General features: G+C 33.1%; 7 protein-coding genes and 1 non-coding gene across 8 annotated transcripts; 4 read left to right on the top strand and 4 right to left on the bottom strand. All coding sequences in view use genetic code 12, as the record gives it.

Moving 5' to 3' along the window:
- Window positions 1-821: 821 nt before the first annotated feature.
- CD36_84020 (nucleolar single-stranded nucleic acid-binding protein, putative) lies at window positions 822-1,655 on the bottom strand (the record flags this gene model as incomplete). Its single annotated transcript, XM_002419277.1, has 1 exon — window positions 822-1,655. One exon carries the CDS (start codon window positions 1,653-1,655, stop codon window positions 822-824), a length of 834 nt encoding a protein of 277 aa, XP_002419322.1.
- A 1,353-nt stretch (window positions 1,656-3,008) lies between these two features.
- CD36_84010 (subunit of the ubiquinol-cytochrome c reductase complex, putative) lies at window positions 3,009-3,529 on the bottom strand (the record flags this gene model as incomplete). Its single annotated transcript, XM_002419276.1, has 2 exons — window positions 3,009-3,362; window positions 3,473-3,529. 2 exons carry the CDS (start codon window positions 3,527-3,529, stop codon window positions 3,009-3,011), a joined length of 411 nt encoding a protein of 136 aa, XP_002419321.1.
- A 1,697-nt stretch (window positions 3,530-5,226) lies between these two features.
- On the top strand, window positions 5,227-9,768 carry CDR1 (drug resistance protein 1; the record flags this gene model as incomplete). The annotated part of the gene is made up of 1 exon (XM_002419275.1): window positions 5,227-9,768. One exon carries the CDS (start codon window positions 5,227-5,229, stop codon window positions 9,766-9,768), a length of 4,542 nt encoding a protein of 1,513 aa, XP_002419320.1.
- Window positions 9,769-11,312: 1,544 nt separating this feature from the next.
- CD36_83990 (coproporphyrinogen III oxidase, putative) lies at window positions 11,313-12,284 on the top strand (the record flags this gene model as incomplete). Its single annotated transcript, XM_002419274.1, has 1 exon — window positions 11,313-12,284. The coding sequence occupies one exon, from the start codon at window positions 11,313-11,315 to the stop codon at window positions 12,282-12,284; it is 972 nt and encodes a 323-aa protein (XP_002419319.1).
- Window positions 12,285-12,715: 431 nt separating this feature from the next.
- tRNA-Ala (AGC) lies at window positions 12,716-12,788 on the bottom strand. The gene has a single exon. It is a non-coding gene; the product is annotated as a tRNA-Ala (tRNA).
- Window positions 12,789-13,124: 336 nt separating this feature from the next.
- Window positions 13,125-14,324, bottom strand: CD36_83980 (conserved hypothetical protein; the record flags this gene model as incomplete). Its single annotated transcript, XM_002419273.1, has 3 exons — window positions 13,125-13,823; window positions 13,911-14,038; window positions 14,285-14,324. The coding sequence occupies 3 exons, from the start codon at window positions 14,322-14,324 to the stop codon at window positions 13,125-13,127; spliced, it is 867 nt and encodes a 288-aa protein (XP_002419318.1).
- Window positions 14,325-14,835: 511 nt separating this feature from the next.
- On the top strand, window positions 14,836-17,259 carry CD36_83970 (peroxisomal biogenesis factor, putative; the record flags this gene model as incomplete). Its single annotated transcript, XM_002419272.1, has 1 exon — window positions 14,836-17,259. One exon carries the CDS (start codon window positions 14,836-14,838, stop codon window positions 17,257-17,259), a length of 2,424 nt encoding a protein of 807 aa, XP_002419317.1.
- A 1,547-nt stretch (window positions 17,260-18,806) lies between these two features.
- On the top strand, window positions 18,807-22,103 carry CD36_83960 (zinc cluster transcription factor, putative; the record flags this gene model as incomplete). Its single annotated transcript, XM_002419271.1, has 1 exon — window positions 18,807-22,103. The coding sequence occupies one exon, from the start codon at window positions 18,807-18,809 to the stop codon at window positions 22,101-22,103; it is 3,297 nt and encodes a 1,098-aa protein (XP_002419316.1).
- Between the last annotated feature and the right edge of the window lie 247 nt (window positions 22,104-22,350).

Here is a 22,350-nt window from a genome sequence, read left to right as displayed (position 1 = left end):
AATAATTATAGCTAGTTATTTTAAAAAGTATTATTTAATAGCTACAATTGACGAACCCAATTCTTGACTCTATATCTCAGTTAATATGAGTTTTTTCGAGCATATTTTACACGGTGTACTAGGAATTGTATATATTTAATAGTAAATTTTTTCTAAAAATGCTCAAAAAATAATTTAGTCACTCTCAACATATCTTTGTTAACCCGTTCTAACATGACCGTCTTGAATAAGAGAATAATTAAACTAAACAAGAAAATAATTCTTTATCTGACTCATGTAGGTAAACACAAAGAAGAGAAGAACCTGAAAGTTAATACAAAGTCCAACTCTTTTATTTCCTGTGCATCGTTTTTATTGATTATGATTTGTATCAACACCATATTAGTACCACTTAGCATTGTCATTTTCTGCTTTGTGGATAATCCATCCAAAACAATAAAAGTGTGTGCTAAAAACTGGTTTATATTTTTGTTTCTACTTTTGTTTTGACAATCTTTATATAACCATTGGCGTATAAACAAAGAAAAGTTTCAATTAAGAACTCCTTATTTATGTTATAAAGCAATGCCCAAAACAAACAAATAGAAAACATCACAAGACTATATATATATATATATACTATACAGTATAATAACCAACTGGCAAACAAAAAAAAAAAGGTAATACAACATACTAATAATAATGACAATATGAATAACACATCCCATTAGGAAAATGTAAGAATGCAAGGCAACAACATAGCATAATTATAACAAAACAAGAATAAGAAACCTAATGGTTGTAAATTTTCATTTCACTTAATTGTATTCATTGTAATTGTTTTAGTTGCCATCACTTTTTTCTTCATCATTGTCACTATCATCAACATCTTCAGCAGACCCTTCTTTTGGAATTCTGGAATCAATAGCAATATCAACAATAATTTCCCTGCCATTAACTTCTTTACCATTAAATTCAGCAACAGCTTGCTTTTGGGTTTCTTCATTAGAAAACTTGACAAACGCAATACCCTTGTTGAATGGTTTTCTAAACTTGCCACCACGACCTCTTCTGTTGTAAGGAACTCTTCTTGAAGGAACATGGATCCATTTTGGTTTCAAATCCTTGAATAAATTGTTCAAAGTTTTAACGTTAACTTTGTAATCCAAGTTGGTGATGAAAATGGTATCCTTGGAAGGAGTTCCATCTGGGATAGCTGGTGTATAATCAGTAGATTCACCATTGGCACTAGCAGTAGCAGCAGCCTCTTCTCTCTTCTTTTTAGCTTCAGCCTTCTTTTGTTCTTTTTCCTTTTTGATTTCTTCTCTTTTGGCTTTAAAGGCTTCAACTCGTTCCTTTTTTTCTTCTTCAGTTGGTGGTGGAACTGCCTTTTTGATGAAAATGTTTCTTCTTTGGAATTTTTGACCATTGTAAGTAGCAATGGCTTTATCAGCATCATCCTTATTTTCAAATTGAACAAAGGCAAATCCTAAATGTCTTTTGAAAACTTTATCGCCACGAGTATTTTCCTTGAATGGGATTTCAACCTCGGTGACCTTTAAATCTTGAAATAATTCTTTCAATTCATCTTCAGTGGCTTTGAAATCAACATTACCAACGTAGATTCTGTCTTCAATGACTGGTTTGGTGACTTTAGTTTCTTCAGTAGTAGACATGATTAAATAATACTTTGTTCTTAGGTAATTCGATTACTTTTCTTTTTCCAATTCTATAATAACAGATATTTTAAAATTTAAATCAAAATTAATTATATGTACAATGTAGTTTTTTTTTTATGGTTTGCTTTGTTATTTCAGTTTATTTTCACCTTTGATTTCAGTTAAGGGATTTCAATATTGATTGATTGATTATATTCAAAAATCAGATTCAAGTTCAAGTTTTCAAGTTCAAATTCAAACAGTTGATTAAGAAGATTCTAGTGATAATAGAATTCGAAAAAAAAAAAAAGAGTGAGAGAGCAAAAAAAAAAAAAATGAATTCGAGGAGTGAAAGTGAAAGTGAGTGAGTGAGTGGTCCGGTGGTGGTGGTGGTGCGGATACTGAAAAATAAGAAAGAAAGATAGATAATAATCTAGAAGTAGTGTAATGGTAAACAATTAATTAACCACAATAAAATTCTTCTTGTCTCTCTGTTTTTCTTTTTTTGCAGTTGGGAAATTCTCGGCTTTTCTTTCTTCAATACTTATGCATTTTGAGTCGGATGACTTCTTGCTTATTCAATATTCTTAGAAGTACTACTACCACCAACAAGGACGGCTTAATTACACTCACACATATGTACGCTTCCATTTGTTCAATTGAATTGAGTCATCAGCAATGATTGTGTAGGATGAATCTCGCCATCCCTCACATAATTTGCACTTGTTTCTAGAAGGAGATTACTATATGGCTTTGTGTGGCCCTTATCTTCTTCCCCAAGTGCTTCCTAAATTAAGGATTTCTCTCATGATGTAGTTTTTTCTACCATTATTTCGAGAATATTCTTTTACTTGGCTAGAGCGAGGCTCGCTAAAATTGTCATTCCCAAAAGATTCTTTACACTATGAGTTAATTGACAATTACTGATTGGTGCACGTGATCAAAAACAAGTCATTGACCACAAGTACTAGACAAATACTAGTTATAACAATAGTTTTTTATTTGTATATATATATATGAATACATAGGAAAATATATTCTTTTATAAAAGTTGTGTTCGTAAGTATTTCAGTCTTAAATGGAAAGACTAGTAAAATGATGACAAAGGGAAGAAGGTTATATGTATAGTTCTTTTTTCTTTTCCGAAGTTTTTCAATTTTTTCATCCAACAGGATATTAGACAACAATGTAGGAAATAAAACAAAAATGCAATGATGAATCTAAATAAAGGAAGGGGATCTTGCAACTTAATAGTAATAAAAAAAAAAACAACTTGAAATTGAATATGTTGGATCGAGGTTATGCCTTTATTATTTTCAAAACAAAAACATTTCATCCATTCCCACAATCGTTATACTATCTCTCGTTGGTTTACTTCAATCTGTTGAATAATCTTGGGGCAACACAATCGTTTACACAATGTTGCAAATGGAAAAACTCTTCAATACAATCTTCCTTGTAGTGTTTGTGTTCGTAATCTGGTTCTTCTTGTTCTTTAGTGACTCTTTCAATACATTCGTGGAAATGATGATCAAATGGCTTACAAGCAGCAGTCTTGGTACATTCCTCACGCAAAGCGTCCAATGGGTCAACGGTTTCTTCTTCATCCTCATCTTCATCATCTTCATCTTCATCCTCATCTTCGTCGTCATCTTCAACAGTTTCTTCCGAAACTTCTTCTTCTGGAGCATCTTCTGGTTGTTCAACTTCTACGTCTTCAACTGGCTAAACAAAAAAAAAAAAAGTTAGTATTACTGAAAGTGCTTGCAAAATAAACCATCTCAAACGACAGTTACATGCTTAAAAAAAAAAACGAATAAACTCATAGTACATACTTCTTCAGCATAAGCAGTTGGAACAACAGATTCTAATAAGTCTCTGAAAAATGACATTCTATTATTGATATTTGTATGTTCTGAATATGTATTTCGAGGAAATCGAAGTGGTTGTAGTATTAGTAGTAACGTTAGATTAAGTAGGATTAAAATATAGGATACTAAACTGGATCGAGTAAAGTTTTTCTTTTTTCCTTTTTTGAATATTCACAACAAATCAGTATAAGTTTCCTGTCTATCAATTGTACCAATTGGAAATTGTTTCTTACTTGGAAGCAGGTTGATTATTTTTTTTTTTTTTTCAGATTGATGGGTTCAAAAGTATTGAAACTCTACTGTGAGAGTTTATATGTACAAAGTATGGTTTCTCACCAATAAATTTTTTTTTTCCTCCTGCTGTTTTAGCTACACCCAGAAAAGTAATAAAGAAAAATCAATTATCTAATTGGTTGAAATTTTGGGTTTCTCTACACGCAAAAGTATCATTGTTTATATACAGGAAATTGTTTCCTTGTTGCTTTCCTTCACCAAGTACTTGTACAATGATATAATGTATTTTGAAGTTGCAAAAAAGAATAGAATTAGTTTGATGCTAAGTTTTACCGTGCAAAATTTTAGTATGTGTATAATAGGACAACCTACCACCTTCTCTCCATACCGTAATTGTTAATGTTCATCAAACCACAATTGAAATAATGCTCCCTTAACCAACTATGACTTGTTTATAGAGGTGTTTGGGTTTTATAGAGCTCATTCAACCTCGGCATTCATTGATATTTGGCTACTTCGCTAGCCAAGAAGATTAGAAAAACCAATGAATCTCAGAATAATGTCAAGTGACACGCCAATCTAAAGAAACGCCAAATGCATTGAGTTGTTATTGCAAGATTTACGTGTATAATTGTCCCATCATAATTTATAATGAATCACATTAATAACATCTATGACTATTGTTGTAGTTGTATTCCTTCTGGCGTACGGATAAATTTGAACAATTGGAGAGACCTCTAGCCGAAAATGTAGCTTCATTATTTTCTTAAACCCGTATCTTAAATCCGTTTTATTCGGGTACAGTTCCCAAAATGGAATTTAAGCATGCGAGGCTATTGGCTGGTCGTGGTCGTCGTCGTCGTGTGGTGGTAAGTGGGGCAGTATCCAAACTACGAACAATGGACAGAAAGAAAAAAAAAAAGGGGGGGGGGGGGGGGACAGGCATTGTGTGTTGTAAGATTGTAGTAGACGAGCAAACATCCATCCATACGTACATACTCACCTCCAACGGACTTTCTTCTTTGTTTTATTAAGCCATACGGTGATAAGAATTTTCGTATAAACTGACTGACTATTGATCCAGTTTGCTCATTGGTTAATTAACTACTATTCTACCTTCCAAGAAGACTAATACTAGACGATTCTTATCCATAACATCTAGTTGCTACATATATATGTACTGAACTTCTTCTGGAATCCATCAAGTGTTGGATATGTTTTCCATTTCTTTTTATTAAACACCCCATTTTCAACCACACACTTACGCATATACATAACTAACCTCACATCAACTTGCTTCAACATTCCAAATTGTTTTCTTTTTTTTTTTTTTATAATAATTATTATTTTATATTTGAATTTAGAGTAGTGTTTATTTTCCTTTTTATTCTTCTAGTTGTCATTTAATTTTAAAAGCAGTCAAGCAATAACTGCTGACAATAAAATACTTCAAAAACTAGAGTAAACCAGTTAACAGTCAACCAATGGTTAATCTCCCATCTCCAAAAGTAACTGAGTCTGGTGGCGATCAAGCTACAACAACTCGTGCGTCTTCGGAATATCAAGGGTTTGACCACAACGAAATTAGACAGTTAGCTAAGATCTTAACCAATGATAATGACGACTCGACAAAGTCAAGTTTGATCCGACAACTATCGCATATGAGTAATGTCCCTGGTATAAACCCATGCGACTCAAACAACCTCCCTCCTCAACTAAATCCAAATTGTGATCAATTTGATTCTAAATTGTGGATAAAGAATTTGAAAAAACTTTATGAATCAGATCCAGAGTATTGGCAGCATTCAAAGTTGGGTGTTGTTTATACAAATTTGCGTGTATATGGGATTGCAAATGATGTTGATTACCAACCCACGGTCACAAATCTTCTTTGGAAATTAGGTGGTGAAGCCTTCAGAAAGTACTTTCGAAAAAATGACAAGACTCAATACTTTGATATATTGAAACCAATGGATGCCATTATGAAACCCGGGGAACTTACTGTTGTTTTGGGTAGACCGGGTGCAGGTTGTTCCACATTACTAAAAACCATTGCTGTCAACACCTATGGATTTCATGTCGCTAAAGAATCAAAGATTTCCTACGATGGTTTAACTGCCCATGATATAGAAAAACATTTCCGAGGTGAGGTTATTTATTCAGCCGAGACAGAAGTCCATATACCTCATATGACGGTTGGTGATACTTTAGAATTTGCTTCCCGGTTGCGAACTCCACAAAATCGAGGTGTGAATATAGATAGAGAAACTTATGCTAAACACATGGCTGATGCTTATATGGCGACATATGGAATTTCCCACACGAGAAATACTAAAGTCGGTAACGATATTGTGAGGGGGGTCTCTGGTGGAGAACGGAAACGTGTCTCCATTGCCGAAGTTTCATTAAGTGGTGCTAAAATCCAGTGTTGGGATAATTCAACGAGAGGGTTAGATTCGGCAACTGCATTAGAATTTATACGAGCATTGAGAACCTCTGCCAAAATTTTAGACTGCACTCCGGTGGTGGCAATCTACCAATGCTCTCAAGACGCTTATGATTTATTCGATAACGTTAGTGTTTTGTATAAGGGTTATCAGATTTATTATGGTAAAACCACAATGGCTAAAGACTTTTTCGTTAGAATGGGGTATAAATGTCAACCACGACAAACCACTGCTGATTTTTTAACATCATTAACTAACCCAGCCGAAAGACAGACTCTACCAGAATTTGAAGATAAAGTACCTCGAACTCCACAAGAATTTGAAAGTTATTGGAAACAGTCGCCAGAATATGCTGAATTGATGAAGAAAATTGATGGATATTTTCTTGATTGTGAAAACTTGAACACCAAAGAAATTTTCCATCAGGCACATGTTGCCAAACAATCGAATCATATTCCTCCTTCCTCTCCGTATCGAGTTTCCTTCTTCATGCAAATTAAGTATTTAGTTGGAAGAGATTTTAAGCAATTAAAAGGTAATCCATCATTGGCAATTTTTAGGGTCTGTGCGCAAATAATAATGGGGCTTATTTTGTCATCTGTATTTTATAATTTGCCATCTACAACAGAATCATTTTACTATCGTGGAGCAGCATTATTTTATTCTGTTTTATTTAATGCATTTTCCTCGTTGTTGGAAGTCATGACGATGTACGAAACTCGACCAGTTGTTGAAAAGCATCGGAAATTTGCCTTGTATTGCCCCTCTGCTGATGCCTTGGCAAGTATCATATCTGAATTGCCCATCAAATTAGCGTCATCAGTTTCATTCAACCTTGTTTTCTATTTTATGGTCAATTTGAGACGTGACCCAGGCCGGTTTTTCTTTTATTGGTTGATGAATATATGGGCAACATTGGTGATGTCCCATTTTTTCCGGACCATTGGTGCTGTGACAACGTCATTGGCAGGAGCAATGACCCCTTCAACCATCTTATTGTTAGCCATGGTTATTTACACTGGATTTGTCATTCCTAAACCAAGTATGTTGGGATGGGCCAGGTGGATTACTTATATTAACCCTGTTGGATATATATTTGAGTCGATCATGGTCAATGAGTTTTATGACCGTCAATTTGAGTGTTCGCAGTATATTCCGTCTGGACTTGGATATGAGAACGTTGATTCGAAGAATAAAGTGTGCACGGCAGTAGGGTCAGTTCCAGGAGAACCATTTGTTGACGGGACCAACTACTTGAAATATGCTTACGAATATTATAATTCCCATAAATGGAGAAACTTGGGTATTGCTATTGCGTTTGCTATTGTATTCTTGGGAGTTTATATATGGTTAACTGAGTATAATAAGGGAGCAATGCAAAAGGGTGAAATTGTATTGTTTCTCAAAAGTGGGTTGAAAAAACATAAAAGACAGAGTCAAAAAGCTGGTGGTGCCACTACTGGCAGTATTGAAGATATTGAAACAGGTCAATTTAGCAATGACAAATTAGTTTATCCAAGTGACATAGAAGAAGAAGAAGATGGAGATATTGCCACCGATAAGAGACTCGATCTTTCCGGTAATAGGAACCAGCAAGAGATTTTTTTTTGGAAAGATTTGACGTATCAAATTAGAATAAAAAAAGAGGATCGAATCATTTTAGACCATGTTGATGGTTGGGTTGTTCCTGGACAAATCACGGCATTAATGGGTGCTACTGGTGCCGGTAAAACAACTCTATTGAATTGCTTGTCGGGGAGACTTACTGTTGGTGTTGTGACGGAAGGAGCCAGATTGGTTAACGGTCATTCACTAGACTCGTCTTTTCCAAGGTCGATTGGGTATGTTCAGCAACAAGATTTACATTTACCGACTTCAACTGTAAGAGAAGCATTCCGGTTCTCAGCATATTTGCGACAACCCAACTATGTGTCCAAGCAAGAAAAAGACGAATATGTTGAATACATAATTGATTTATTGGATATGAAAACCTATGCTGATGCAGTAGTTGGTGTTGCCGGTGAAGGATTAAATGTTGAGCAGAGGAAAAGATTAACCATTGGAGTAGAATTGGTTGCCAAACCCAAACTATTGTTGTTTTTGGATGAACCAACATCAGGGTTGGACTCGCAAACTGCTTGGTCAATTTGTAAATTGATGAGAAAATTGGCAGATCATGGACAAGCTATATTGTGTACAATACATCAACCGTCTGCTCTTATTATGGCTGAATTTGACAGACTTTTATTTTTGCAAAGAGGCGGTCAAACGGTGTATTTTGGAGAGTTGGGACAGAACTGTCAAACCATGATTGATTATTTTGAAAGAAATGGCGCTGACCCATGTCCTAAGGAAGCCAATCCTGCCGAATGGATGCTAGAAGTTGTTGGTGCTGCACCGGGGTCACATGCTAAGCAAGATTATTTTGAAGTATGGAGAAACTCTAGTGAGTATAAAGCTGTTAAGGACGAGATTAGTAGAATGGAAACTGAATTATCAAAGTTGTCTCCATTACTGCTGTCATCTAACGGACGTGATGAAAAAGAGTCCCGATTAACATATGCATGTCCTCTTTGGAAACAGTATTTGTTGGTAACGTGGAGAACTATAGTAGAAGATTGGCGAACTCCAGGGTACATTTATTCCAAACTCTTTTTGGTGGTTTCGTCTTCATTATTCAATGGGTTTTCGTTTTTCAAAGCCGACAAAACTATCCAAGGGCTACAGAATCAAATGTTTGCAATTTTCATGTCATTTATTCCATTCAATACTTTAATGCAACAAATGTTACCATATTATGTGAAGCAACGTGATTTATTCGAGGTTAGAGAATCGCCTGCCAGGACTTTTAGTTGGTTTGCGTTCATTGCTGCACAAATAACATCGGAAATCCCTTTCCAAATTGTTCTTGGTACAATTGCATATTTTTGCTGGTATTATCCTGTTGGGTTATACATGAATGCTGAACCGACAAACCAAGTAGTTAGTCGTGGAGTATTAACTTGGTTATTACAGGTCTCGTTTTATGTTTATGTTTCGACCATGGGACATTTATGTAATTCATTTCTTGAACTACCTGATGCTGCTGCAAATTTAGCAAATTTATTGTTTTCATTATGTTTGATGTTTTGTGGGGTCTTAGCTGGTCCTAATCAGCTCCCACGATTCTGGATATTTATGTATCGATGCAATCCATTTACTTATTTGATTCAAGCGATATTATCTACAGGGTTGGCCAATACCAGAGTTGTATGTGCTGAGCATGAATATGTGGTTATTGAACCTCCCGCAGGTCAAACTTGTCAAGAATACATGCTGGCATTCATAACGATATATGGAGGTTATCTATTACTGGCGAATGATACAAAGCCAGGTGTTTCCTGTAGCTATTGTACAATGGATGAAACCAATACGTTCTTGAAATCGGTCAATGCATTATTTAGTGAACGATGGAGAAACTACGGTATTTTCAATGCATTTATTGTTATTAATGTTGTTCTTGCGATTTTCCTTTATTGGCTAGCTCGAGTTCCCAAAGGTAATAGAGAAAGTAGAATTAAACATAAAAAGAAAGAATAACAACCTGGTTGTGGTAGTATTAAAAGCGGAAGAAAAGGAAAACTTGCTAGGAAAAAGATGTTATTGGAATTAAAAGTAGAATAGAATTTAATTAGTTTGTTATTACGATATTAGGTATAATTATGTTAGGGGCAATACATTAGAAGAAACTAAAAATACGGGAAAAAAAAAAAAGAAACTCTGCTTAGATCGTATAATAAATCGTATGACTTTATAACTATAGCTGTGAATTGTAAGACTTGGGAAGTCGATTTAGACGTAAGTTGTGGTTATGTATATTAAAGTGAATCTAGGTGTGAATTGGGCTCGGTCAGATTCACTTATTCGCTTTTTTTTTTTTTTTCTTTGAGGCTAAAAGCAATGTTGTAAATGAACGAACGGTTCATCAGTTGACATTGAGGACCAACAATCAACATTGCTGTAATCAATGGAGCAGCAGTTGCTTAAAAAAAAAAGAAAGAAAGAAATGGTTTGTACTATGACACAAAAGAAAAGGGAAGAAAGAAAGGGGAAGAATAATAAAAGAACCTGTTTCAATTAATCAACTGATCCGATCAATCATGGAGTGGTTTTTGTATTTCTACCCAACAATACTAGTAACCCGTTTATATTGAACCAATCATATTCATTGGATTTGTAATAATAATTGACAAAACAAAAAGAAAGACAACTCCGAAATCAGATAAATCTTTAAAATGGTGTGATTATCATTTCAAGTGGGTGGGGGTGGGATGGATGGAAAGGCTTTCTTTGTTGTTGATGGAAAAGATTTGTTCAAAAAGTGAGTTGATATTTTACGATTGTGATGTTTTACACGACTAACTAAAAAAGCAGCCCCGAAACTTTCGCTTTACATTCACAACTTTACTTTTGGTCGTTCATATCTAAACTAAAATGCCGATGAAACTTTGTCTCTGTTCTCACTCTTCGTCGTATTCTCAGAGTTCATCAAAGATTTGAGTTGAGTATTCTTTTTCATTTGTAATTGATACATTCATACACACCACTGCCACCATCACTGCCATCACCTCCTCTCTCGCAATAGTCTTTTTTTTTGTTTGTTGTCGTTTGTATAACTATCATCATCATCATCATCCCACAGCAATAACAACAACAGCAACAACAAAAAAAAGGACTTGCAAAATCCTCAATTTGCAGATCATTTGTTGTTTTTTTTTTTTTTTGACACGTCAAGTGATAACTTGAAGTAACAACACCCAATTCAAATAAAGAAAAAAAAAACCGAGCAATAACATCAATTGTCTTATTAATTATTTGTTGTTGTTTTTTTTAAAAAAAATTTTTAATTTTTATTATTTTGCAATTATTGTCTCATATATTGAAAACAACATTGTCTTGTCTATAAATATCTTCTTTTTGTATAAAAGTCAGTAGCTTTTTCCCACTTCCAATTCTTGTCTCTTTTTCTTTTTTCCCTCGCCTGTCTAAATAAAGGAAGTGAAAATATAAGAAAACTGACAATCCAATTTCCTAGAACCCACCTAAACAAACACACCCACAGATACACACACACACACTCAATCATGGTCACCGCTGAACAAATTCATGATAAGTCTTTCCCAATTAGAGAAAGAATGGAAGCACTTGTCCGTTTGAAACAACAACAAATCACCGATGCTATTGCCGAGTTAGATACTGTTAAATTTCACACCGATACCTGGTTAAAAGGTGACAACGGTGGTGGTGGTCAATCAATGGTATTACAGAATGGTACTACATTTGAAAAAGGTGGAGTAAATATCTCTATTGTTCACGGGAAATTACCACCGCAGGCAGTTGAAAGAATGAGAGCTGATCATTCCAATTTGAAGGGATCATCCAAAGATGGTAGTGTCAACTTTTTCGCCTGTGGATTATCCTTGGTTATTCATCCAATCAACCCTCATGCTCCTACTACTCATGCCAATTATAGATATTTTGAAACCAGTGATCCTGAAACTAATGAAACTCAAACATGGTGGTTTGGTGGTGGTGCCGATTTAACTCCATCTTATTTGTACGAAGAGGACGCCAAATGGTTCCATCAACAACATAAAGATGCGTTGGATAAGTTCGATCCAGAATTGTACCCTAAATATAAAAAATGGTGTGATGAATATTTCTTTATCAAACATCGTGGTGAATCTAGAGGTATTGGTGGGATCTTTTTTGATGATTTCGATAGTAAGCCTGCTGATGAAATTTTGAAAATTGTTGAATCGTGTTTTGATGCATTTATCCCGGCCTATGCCCCAATTGTTGCCAAAAGAAAAGACACACCTTACACCCCAGAACAGAGAAACTGGCAGCAAATTAGAAGAGGAAGATACGTTGAGTTTAATTTGGTCTTGGACCGTGGTACTCAATTTGGGTTACAAACTCCAGGGTCTCGAGTTGAAAGTATTTTAATGTCATTACCTGCAACTGCAAGCTGGGTGTACGATCATCATCCTGAACCAGGATCCGAGGAAGACAAATTGTTGCAAGTTTTAAAGAATCCTATTGAATGGGTTTGAGTTTTATGATAGAATGCTGTAAGAATAAGAGTGATTGACTTGATAAACTATAATGAATTTTCTAAGCTTCTGTTTTTGTTGTTCCTAGTTAATAGTTTGATTCATAGAGTATCATGTACATATCAATCGAATAAAATGTAGGAACTCCAGGTTTTCAGACGTCTTTTGAATCAAGTAACCATTTGTTTAGTGCTACCATATTTGGAATAGGATATTGACATTGTTTTTTTTTTTTGGTGTATTTATGTAAGCAATGATGACTTAAAAAAAATCTAACCACTATTCCAGTTCTAAAAAATAATAACTCATTCTAATTAGCAGTGAAATATTGCTGGCAAAAGTTTATTATAAGCAGATGATATGTTACTATGACCTTGCAGTGTATCATCCAACCTTCCTCAACACTAGACAAGCCAAAAAAAAAAAAGAACTGGACGAGATAAGAGTCGAACTCATGACCTTTCCCATGCTAAGGGAACGCGCTACCAACTACGCCACACGCCCGTTATTGGAATTGCAGACGCATGAAACTGAGTAATTTGTAATGAATCCTAGTACATTAACCAAAAGACTCCTTTATAGCTTGCATTTGCAAATTCCTTTTCTTCAATTGACGAAGCTACTTCATATTTGTTACTTTTACTTTGTAAAGCAAAAGAAGAAACTGTTATTTACTGCAGCAGACGATTATAAATAGGAGTTTATTTTTTAAGGCAAGCTACCTATATGATACTAGCTATATCTTGTTAGAGCATTTTCCAATTGACGGAAATCTGTTATTAGCAAAACTTGTCTTGACTAACCGATAACTGATAATTCAGAAAATAACCTCCTGTATTTTCAAATATCAGTAATTATTTTATCTAATCGATCTATCAAAGCTAAAAAATCTTTCAGTTTTAGCAGAGTTCTGATAGCTGATCGTAAAGAAGAATTAGTAATTTTTTTCAATTCATTTATATCATCAAGGAAAACGGATTGTGATTTTTCTGGTAGTGTTTGTGTAGTTGCATTTATTTTCAAATCAGTAGATACAATGTTGTTAGTCGTTTCAGGAATATTGCCTTGTTGAATAAAATGACCAGATTGAGTATATAATGGGTAAACCAGTGGTTCTATAATTTGTACATGTGGTTGCAGTGGTTGTGTTTGAAAAGATGAAAAACACGAAGCCATATTCTGTGATGTAATCTGAACTGGTACTTGGGATACACAAGGCTGTGATTGCATCAATGAGTATATTTGAGAATCAGAAGTAGTTTGGATTGGTGGTACGGTTTGTGGATTACTTACTTGAATGTTATCATAACTTTTTTTATTCTTGATTTCATTGATATTATCCTTGATCTTGATTTGAAAATTAAATAGTTTAAACATAGTACAACACATGTCAAAATTGTTTGTTACTTCATTGATCAAACTGATTTGGAATCGTTTGAAAATAATTCCATTGTCATTGACTTGCTTAACACCAATGCAAGGTTGTCTGCACAACACTGTTGTTTTACATTTATTGGTATTGAAAAGATTAAAATTATCCTGATTTGATTGTTTGGTTAGTCAAAAAATCCAAGATTATAAACCAACAAAAATGAATAATCATTGAAGATTATAGAATATGCGTACCAAATTCGAACCTTTCCAATGAACAGTAACATCAATTTGATCAGCTTGAACACCATTATAGACAAATGTTATAGATAAATCAGTCCTTTGTGGGTAATGATACCATGAGTTCGTGCCTGATTTATAAACTGAATATTTATCAATGTTATAATTATACGCCTGGCAGGGCATTGTTAGTATCAAGTAGAATGAGAGAATTGACCAAAGAAAAGTTTTTCTTTTTGGCAACACAATTATTGAAGAATTCCCAACTTTTATCTAATGGTGGCAGCAAAAATAGAGGTTATTGCCAATAGTATAATTTTTAATTCAAAAGAATACCTAGTTCCTTTTTAAGAACCACCAACTAGCAGTAAATGGAGGTAATGACTTACTTGATAGGATTATAACGATAATTTCCACTATACAGAACATAAGGTATTCTGAAAGAAATCTTTACAAAACTACTTGAACAAATACATACCTGCTAGAGTGTCGTATTGAAATCACAATTTGGTTGCAAAAAAAAAAAACAATCATATACAGAAACTACGTCTTAAATTCGTTCTTTTCATTGGTGGTTTGTTTTCGATAGATCACATTAATTAACATTCGTTGCAACTAGAAGATAATGAACAATTAAAACTAGCATTTCACTCAAACTAAGTGGTGACCATTCTGAAAAAAACCAATTAATAAAACTCCTCGGCAAAACTACTTGGGTTTGAAGAAATCTACACGACTTGTTGTTTCTTCATTTTTGTTCGCCCCACTCTTTTAGACGCAGTAGTTTTTTTTTTTTTTATTACGTGTGAAAGTGCCATTTGATGCGACTGGAAAATGTGGAGCGAAAGCAAAAAAGACACTTTTTCTTTTGCTTTCTTATGAATACAAGATTCCCACAACTTCCAATCTAGCTAGTCGACCCCATTCTATCAAAAATAAGATGTCCAACTTATATCAAAGCTTGGGTCCTCAAGGTAGAGCATTATTGTTGCAGAATGGCCCTGGAATACCTGGGGGCACTCCTGATACCAATCTATCACCACAAGAACTAGATTTTCTTGTTAATGAATTAAGAAACCCTAAACCAGATACTACAACCAATAAGGTATTGGGATATTTATATAATTACATTCCTTATATTAGACACGAACATAATTTACGACTTGTTATTGCAAGTTTTTTAAATTGCCCTGTTTGTTTTGGTGGTGATTCTGACTTTGAAGATAATTATTTAATTGTAGAAGTTTTCAAGTTAATCATCGATAAAAAATTAAAGATTTCAATGCCAGTAATATCAATCAAAGAATTTTACACCCTCATATTGAAAGAATTACAAAATTTTCAACGTTACAATCCGATAATGAATAGTTGGAAAATTTTACCCATAATCACCGGAATATTATTATCTAATGGATTGCGTGATCAATTGTATACTGAAGTCAATTTTATTGAATATAAATGGTTTTTTGCAAATTTGGATAAAGAAATCTATCAATTGTTTAATAATGCATTACCTTATAGCTTATCTCAAAGTCTTGATAATAATATCAATTATTTAAGTTTGATGAGTTTAGCCTTGGTATTTAAGAATAGTCAAAGGCATTACAAGAATTCCAGCGATACTGTTGTTCACACCAAGAACATCAGTAGCGTATTTATGATACAGAAGTTGACTGAAATGATATTTCTTGATCGTAATGTATCGATGTTGGTGTATCGAAAATTTTTCCAATTGAATCCTCATAACGAAAATAGCGAATCAATTATACTGAATGAAATTATGAGTAAACCAGTGGTTAAACATTTGAATAAAATTTCATTTTTACTTGAGCATTATTTTTCAACATTAGATTTTACTCAATTAAATGACCAAGCTATTAGCGAAAGTTTGATTATAATGACCAATTTCAACAAACAATTGAATCATGAAACTAACGATCATTCAGTTTTCAATAATTTTAATAATACACCTGAATCAGGAACAAATAATAATCCATTGGTACAGAATTTTCGGTTTATTATGAAAAATTTATTGTTTTCGCAAATAATTATATTTCAAGGTGTTTTAAGTCGATTTTTAACTGCTAATAGTAGACTATTGACCAATAAAACTTTTTTTTGGTTTTCTCAAAGGAATTATTATGGTAATCGAGTAGACAATAATAAGAATATTGAATATCAATATAGGGATATTTCATTACAAATTATGACCAATTTGTATTATATTAATTTTATTTTATTATCTATTGGACAGGGTGGATTTGATAATTATAATTTTGTTTATTATTTAACCATCGAATTGGCACTTACCACGGGGATCAGATTTGAAAAATTAACATTATATTTAATGAGTAATTATCAAGAAGTCAATATGTATCCCGATGTGTTAAATTCAAATTATATCGACACTTCTAAAATATTATTTGTGTTGGGAGTATGGGAAAACTATTTTCAACAATTGAATCGTCTTTCTCATCAACGGTCACAAGATATTTTTAATAAAGAGATTTACAATATTGTGATTAATTTGGTTGACGCTAAAAAGTATACTAATAATGATTTATTGGAAGCTAGTCATTCGGTATTGCTATTTTATTTTGCCAATAACAGTAAAGTCAATTTAAATGATGTTATGCGATATATTGAGTTGGTGCTTGAACAATTCCCGCAAAGAATATCAGCAACCCAATTGAGTATTGCTATTGAGACTATTGGTAAGAAAATTTTATCTAACCCCATTACTTATAACGATAGAGAGAAAACTGTTTTCATTAATTCGGCAGAGAAATTTTTTATATTTTTATTAAACAAATATTCTAGAATTGAACCAGGGGTTCCAATTAAAGTCAAATCAATTACTTTGGTGGCATCCACAGAGGAGAGCAATGTGTCATTTACATCAGCTCAACCAGTCAATGAGATTGAAGCACATGCTACTTTGAATACATTAGAACAAGAGGGGAAATTGGCCAATGATATTATTGATGAGAATAAAGCCAAAGCGCCATCAAAGAAAGTTATTAAAAAGTATTTACCTGATCTTGTTGGGAAGGCCAATTCTGACAATCATCCATTTGAGTTTTTTGATAATCGATTAACACCAGAAACAGCAAGAGAAGCAACTATAGTTTCATTGATTAATTTGGTTCCATACTTTCCATTGTCAGTATTTATTCTGTGGTTAAACCAGGTTTGGGATTTGATTGTTCGAAGCGATTCAAAAGAACAACAGTTTTTATTCAATATGTTATGGAAAGTTATTAGTGAAAGTTTAGATATAAATCGAGGAGATTTAGCAATTAGATGGTGGTATGAGGAGAAACAATTCACCGATAAACATCAAAAGTTTGCTGGTAAGTTTTGAAGAAATCAGTGGGGTTTTTTTTTTTTTTTTTTTTTTTTTTTGGTGGTCATACGACCTAGGCTTTCTCTCTGCATTGTTACTAGTTTCTTATACTAGATCAAGATGATGAACATCTCATTAATTGAATCAAGAAAGAGAAGTAATTAGAAGGAATAAAGTAGTAGTTGGGAATGATAGTATAGTGATATCTATTTTTCTTTTACTTTGCCAATAACAACAGTAATAGTAATAACAATACAAACTAATAAACTACTATTTATTACTTCAGAGTTAAAATATGGAAGTCCAATTAAAAGTATTATTATAAATAGACGATAATAGAGAAACCAGAAGAAGTTGCCTTGTCAATTGAATAATATTTGACAGCAGATTATTATATTCTTCCCCCGCCCCCACACATCACACCCCAGATCCACTACTTTCCATGAACAGCACGTGAGAATTTATACGATAGTAAATAATACAATGTAAGTTTATATTTAATTACCATTTTTAATGTTTTTTGGTATTATTGCTTTTGAAGAATATTTATACAGAAGTAAAACAGGGGAAAGCAAAGCAAAAAAAAAAAAAAAAAAAAGAGAATGAAGAAGGACGAAAAATGTCACAAGATAAATCTCGTGAGTTGTGAATATGTCAAGAATTAAAGGAGAACAATAATACCGTAGACTTACAGACCTACTTTCCTGTACCACATTTGAGACGCACCATTTGAGAGATTGTATGGCGTTTTAATGTCTCTTGTCTTTTAGTTTAATATCTCAACCAAATGTAAATGATATTTTCAAATAGAAATGTAAGCCAAGTTTGTAGTGACAAATGTGAATCTCTTTTTTTTTTTTGGAATAATTCTATTCTCATAAACTACCTATTCCAGTAATAATTGATAGAACTTGTTTATACTATATGTGTGTTGATTGGTTGGTTGGCTGTTGAGTTATTGTTGAACTAAAAACACAATATTGGCATCCGTTTAACCGAGGGGAAGTTACAAAAGAAAAAACAACAATTCCGAAAATCTGGGGGAAAGAGAATTAGAAAACTAAAAACACGCTTAAACAAAAAAATAGTAATCTAAGAGCTTGAACTTGGCGGTGGTTTATTATTACTATTGTTATTATTATTGTTGCTTGGTTGTAATTTTAAATCAATATTTCAATCAATCAAATCAACACATAAAATTCTAATCACTTGCTTCCCCCTCCCCCCCCCCCCAAAAAAAAAAAAAAAAAATCAAAACAAATTTCTTTCCTCTTCTCCCCTTTTTTCCATGTGCTGTCTCTATTCCTTCTTAAATTGAATTATCCACTAACATATCACTCATCTAATCATACAAGGCCATTCTACTTTTGCTAAAACATACTCCTATTTTTTTGAGTCAGATCATTCCATTCAACCGAAGTGAATAAAGAGGAACTTCAAATACTTGACATCTAATTAAAGACATTTAGTGAACAACAACAATACAGCCAATTAGTCAGAAAGAAAGAAAGAAAGAAATAAAAAAAAATCGTTCGCCTTGCTTCTAATAAAGAAAAGACGAAACCATGTCAAAGAAGAATAGAAAAGCTGATGAGAAAACTGTTTCCTCCAATTTCAAACTAATAAGCACATCTACAGGAGTTCGTGTTTCACAAGCTTGTGATAGATGTCGAATAAAAAAAATCAAATGTGACGGTCAATCACCTTGTCGTAACTGTCAAAAAGTTAGTGTTGAATGCAAAACCAGTGACCGATTATCGAGAAAGTCGTTCCCCAAGGGGTTCACCCTGTTTTTAGAAGCAAAAGTCAAAGAGTTGGAAGATGAAAACCGGGAATTGCGTGAAAAATTAGGTGACAACAGCAGTGCTTCCAACCACAATGCTCTTTCGTTTGAGGCAGTAGAAAATAAACATCTGATTAGTACTGCTGACACCAGTAATATAACAACAGTAAACACCACTCCAACACCATCTACAATTCCCACCACGACAACTACTAGTAATGATAAAGTTTTATTCCAAACAAACAACCAATCAGTCCCAATTAATAATCCCATTGATCAAATTTTCAATTTGGACGATAAAGGTATAATTATAGGCAATGACAATTTAAATTTTGAATCACAATTCAATCATTTATTAATCAATTTGAATTTACCATTCTTGAAAATAACAAACAGTCACAACTATTTGCTAGATGACCCTGATAGTTATTTGTATCATCCTTCTTACACAAAAAGTAATAAGTTTCATAATCGAGACTTGGATTTAATATATAATCCATTAACTGGAACAAACACTGAAACAGGTTTACGAAACGAATTACCAACTGATGTTTATGATTTGTTCATTAAATTGATCAACAATTTCAAGAAAATATTCAAATCCAAAAGAGAAATGGATAATCAAATTGTATTGTTCTTTTTGCACTATAACATTTTTATTCCAATTTTTGATTATAATGAATTTATGGAATCTTATAATGCCTTCCATACCATGTATCCGTTTATTTTTACCTACGACGATTCCTCGATCAACGGTTTTAATTTATCCAATTCAAATGATTATCAAATTGTCAATAATTATTTGATGACCATTATTCAAATCTATGCCATGATCCTGATCAACAATCCAACTCTAAATTTAAACTTGCTATTAAATCATACAGACCCTCATTATTCAATCAACCGAGACAAATCAATAATCAAGTCACTTTATGATTTCTTACCTTATTTTAATGGATTCCACATTTCAATTGGTCAATTACAAACATATTTGTTATTTTTGTATTACTCATTGTTAACTAATAACAAGGAAAAATCTTTGATTCTTTCTTCTTTGGTTAATGCTTTCATTGGCATTTTGGGAATCAATCTTAATTCTAAGAATTTATTTTTCAATGATCTTGCATTGAAACAGCAACAACGAAGAAATAGAGTCAAAATATTTTGGGTTTTCAAGATCTTATTGAAATGCTTCAATTTGAAATTTGGCTTCAAACCAAGTTTAAATACGACCGTTATTAATCCTGTGACCATTGATCGGTATTTCCAATTAACACCAGAAAAATTGTCTTCTTTATTAGATGACAATGATGATTTATTCAATACTCTATTAAAACCAAGTATTGAATTTCTTAATTTGATGAATATAATCATTCCGTCATCGTTTTCACCAAATTATTACCAATATCTCAAACAAGATAGGAAGAAGAAAGATAAAGACAAAGACAAGGATAAAGACAAAGACAAAGACAAAGACAAAGACAGAGACTATCATCATCCCCATCACCACCACCAACATCACACTACTCCTCATAGGTTAGATTTAATATTAAATGAAGATGACGGTGAAGGTAATGACGGTAATTTAAATTATAATTATCACCAATTTCTAATCATTGATAAAAATCTATCAGCTTGGCGACAATCATTACAGAATAAAAAGACTCAATTGACACTGTTGATGGAATTGGGTTTACCAAACCTAATAAACATTGTCGAGAATGACCTTTACTTTGATATGAATTGTGATGCATTGTCACGAGAAGGATTGATTAATTATTATCTGACTGGGCTACCTGATATCCATACAGCATCGCATCTTATTAAGTTGCAATTGAATTTCCATTATATATTGATTAGGTCAACTAATTACTTGAATTTTATTGTTGATCGAGAATTAACATTTGAATATTATAAAGAAATTTCTTTATTATCAATGGAAGTGTTGCAATTTTTCTTGCTAATTTTTGAGCATGTAAGTAAAGCGGAAGAAAAAATTAACGAGCCAAAAGTCTCATCCAATTCTATCGTCATGGAAAGTTTAGGTTTAGATGTTGATGAAGATGGATTTGTTATTAATGACTTTTCAGTGAAACGAAGGAAAGTTGATTCTCACAACAAGGCTACTAATCCTTTGAAGAAATTGGTCAAAGAGATCCCTATATCACCATTTAATACTATGTTAAATGGATTATCATTGTGCATCATAAATTTGAAGAAATCCATAATATTGCAAATGTTGTATTTGTTAATTTGTCAAATGAAGTTTATTAAGCGGCCACAGGGATGGGAAAAAATGGATGAGACGTTTGATTTATTGAATAGGACGGTTGATTTGTTCATTAGACTTTTTATAAATTATAAGCCAGGAGCATCAAAGAAAATTCATGAAGACAAGTTGTTTAAGAAGTTGGTCAATGATGAGTTGAAAGACGACATTTTACGTCATCATCAATATGGATCTGATGATGATGAAGAAGAAGAAGACGAAGATGATTATAATGGTGCTAGGAAGCGACTGCCAGCATATTACAAATCGATCGATTGGGATGACGAAGATTTGGATGAAGATCTCAAATATCTAAAAATTTTGAAATTTGTAAAGTATAAATCTAATGACAGTTTACAAAAACTACACAAAAAGCAAAAACTCGACAACTATACTAATAGTAATAGCAATGGTAATGGTAATGGTAACGGGATTCCTCAACCAACTTCTGTTACCCATCATCATCACCTTCATCTTCATTCCCAGCCTCAAACTGAAAATGCAACTGCAACTGAAACTGAAATTGCGGCACCACAACTACCAATTCAACATCCTTCATCTGTGTCTCCACCGCCTCCAACATCACTACTGATACCACCAGCTATAATGACAGATGCAGTAAATTTGTCAAATGACTCCAAAAGTAATTTACCATTACCGCAATATTATAACCCATATCAACCAATACCACCAATTTTTGGCAATGAGGATAAAGATCGTGGTGCAGCGCATGATTTGATGAATCTCAGACGTGGATCTTCACAAGGTAAATTGTATCCACCACCTTCGTCTCAAAGTCCTCAATACTGAAACATAAGGAATGGGTGGATGTATGTATATTTTCAACATCTATAGTATAATAGTATAGTTATTTTATTTGTATTATGTAAGTTTCTTCTTTGTAAAAGAATTAAATGTTAAACATCGGTTGCGAAAGAATCAGTAAACTTTGAACCAGAATCTGTTTGAGTCGTTTATTTTTTTAAAGGCACAAAACTTATATTATGGTTGGTTTACTATATTATCTATAGGTATTTTTAATGAATTATATAGATTT

The sequence above is a fragment of the Candida dubliniensis genome, chromosome 3, assembly GCF_000026945.1.
Source record: "Candida dubliniensis CD36 chromosome 3, complete sequence".
NCBI lineage: Eukaryota > Fungi > Ascomycota > Pichiomycetes > Serinales > Debaryomycetaceae > Candida > Candida dubliniensis.
Note: the sequence above shows the minus strand (reverse complement) of the source record. Positions and strands in the feature narration are given on the sequence as shown.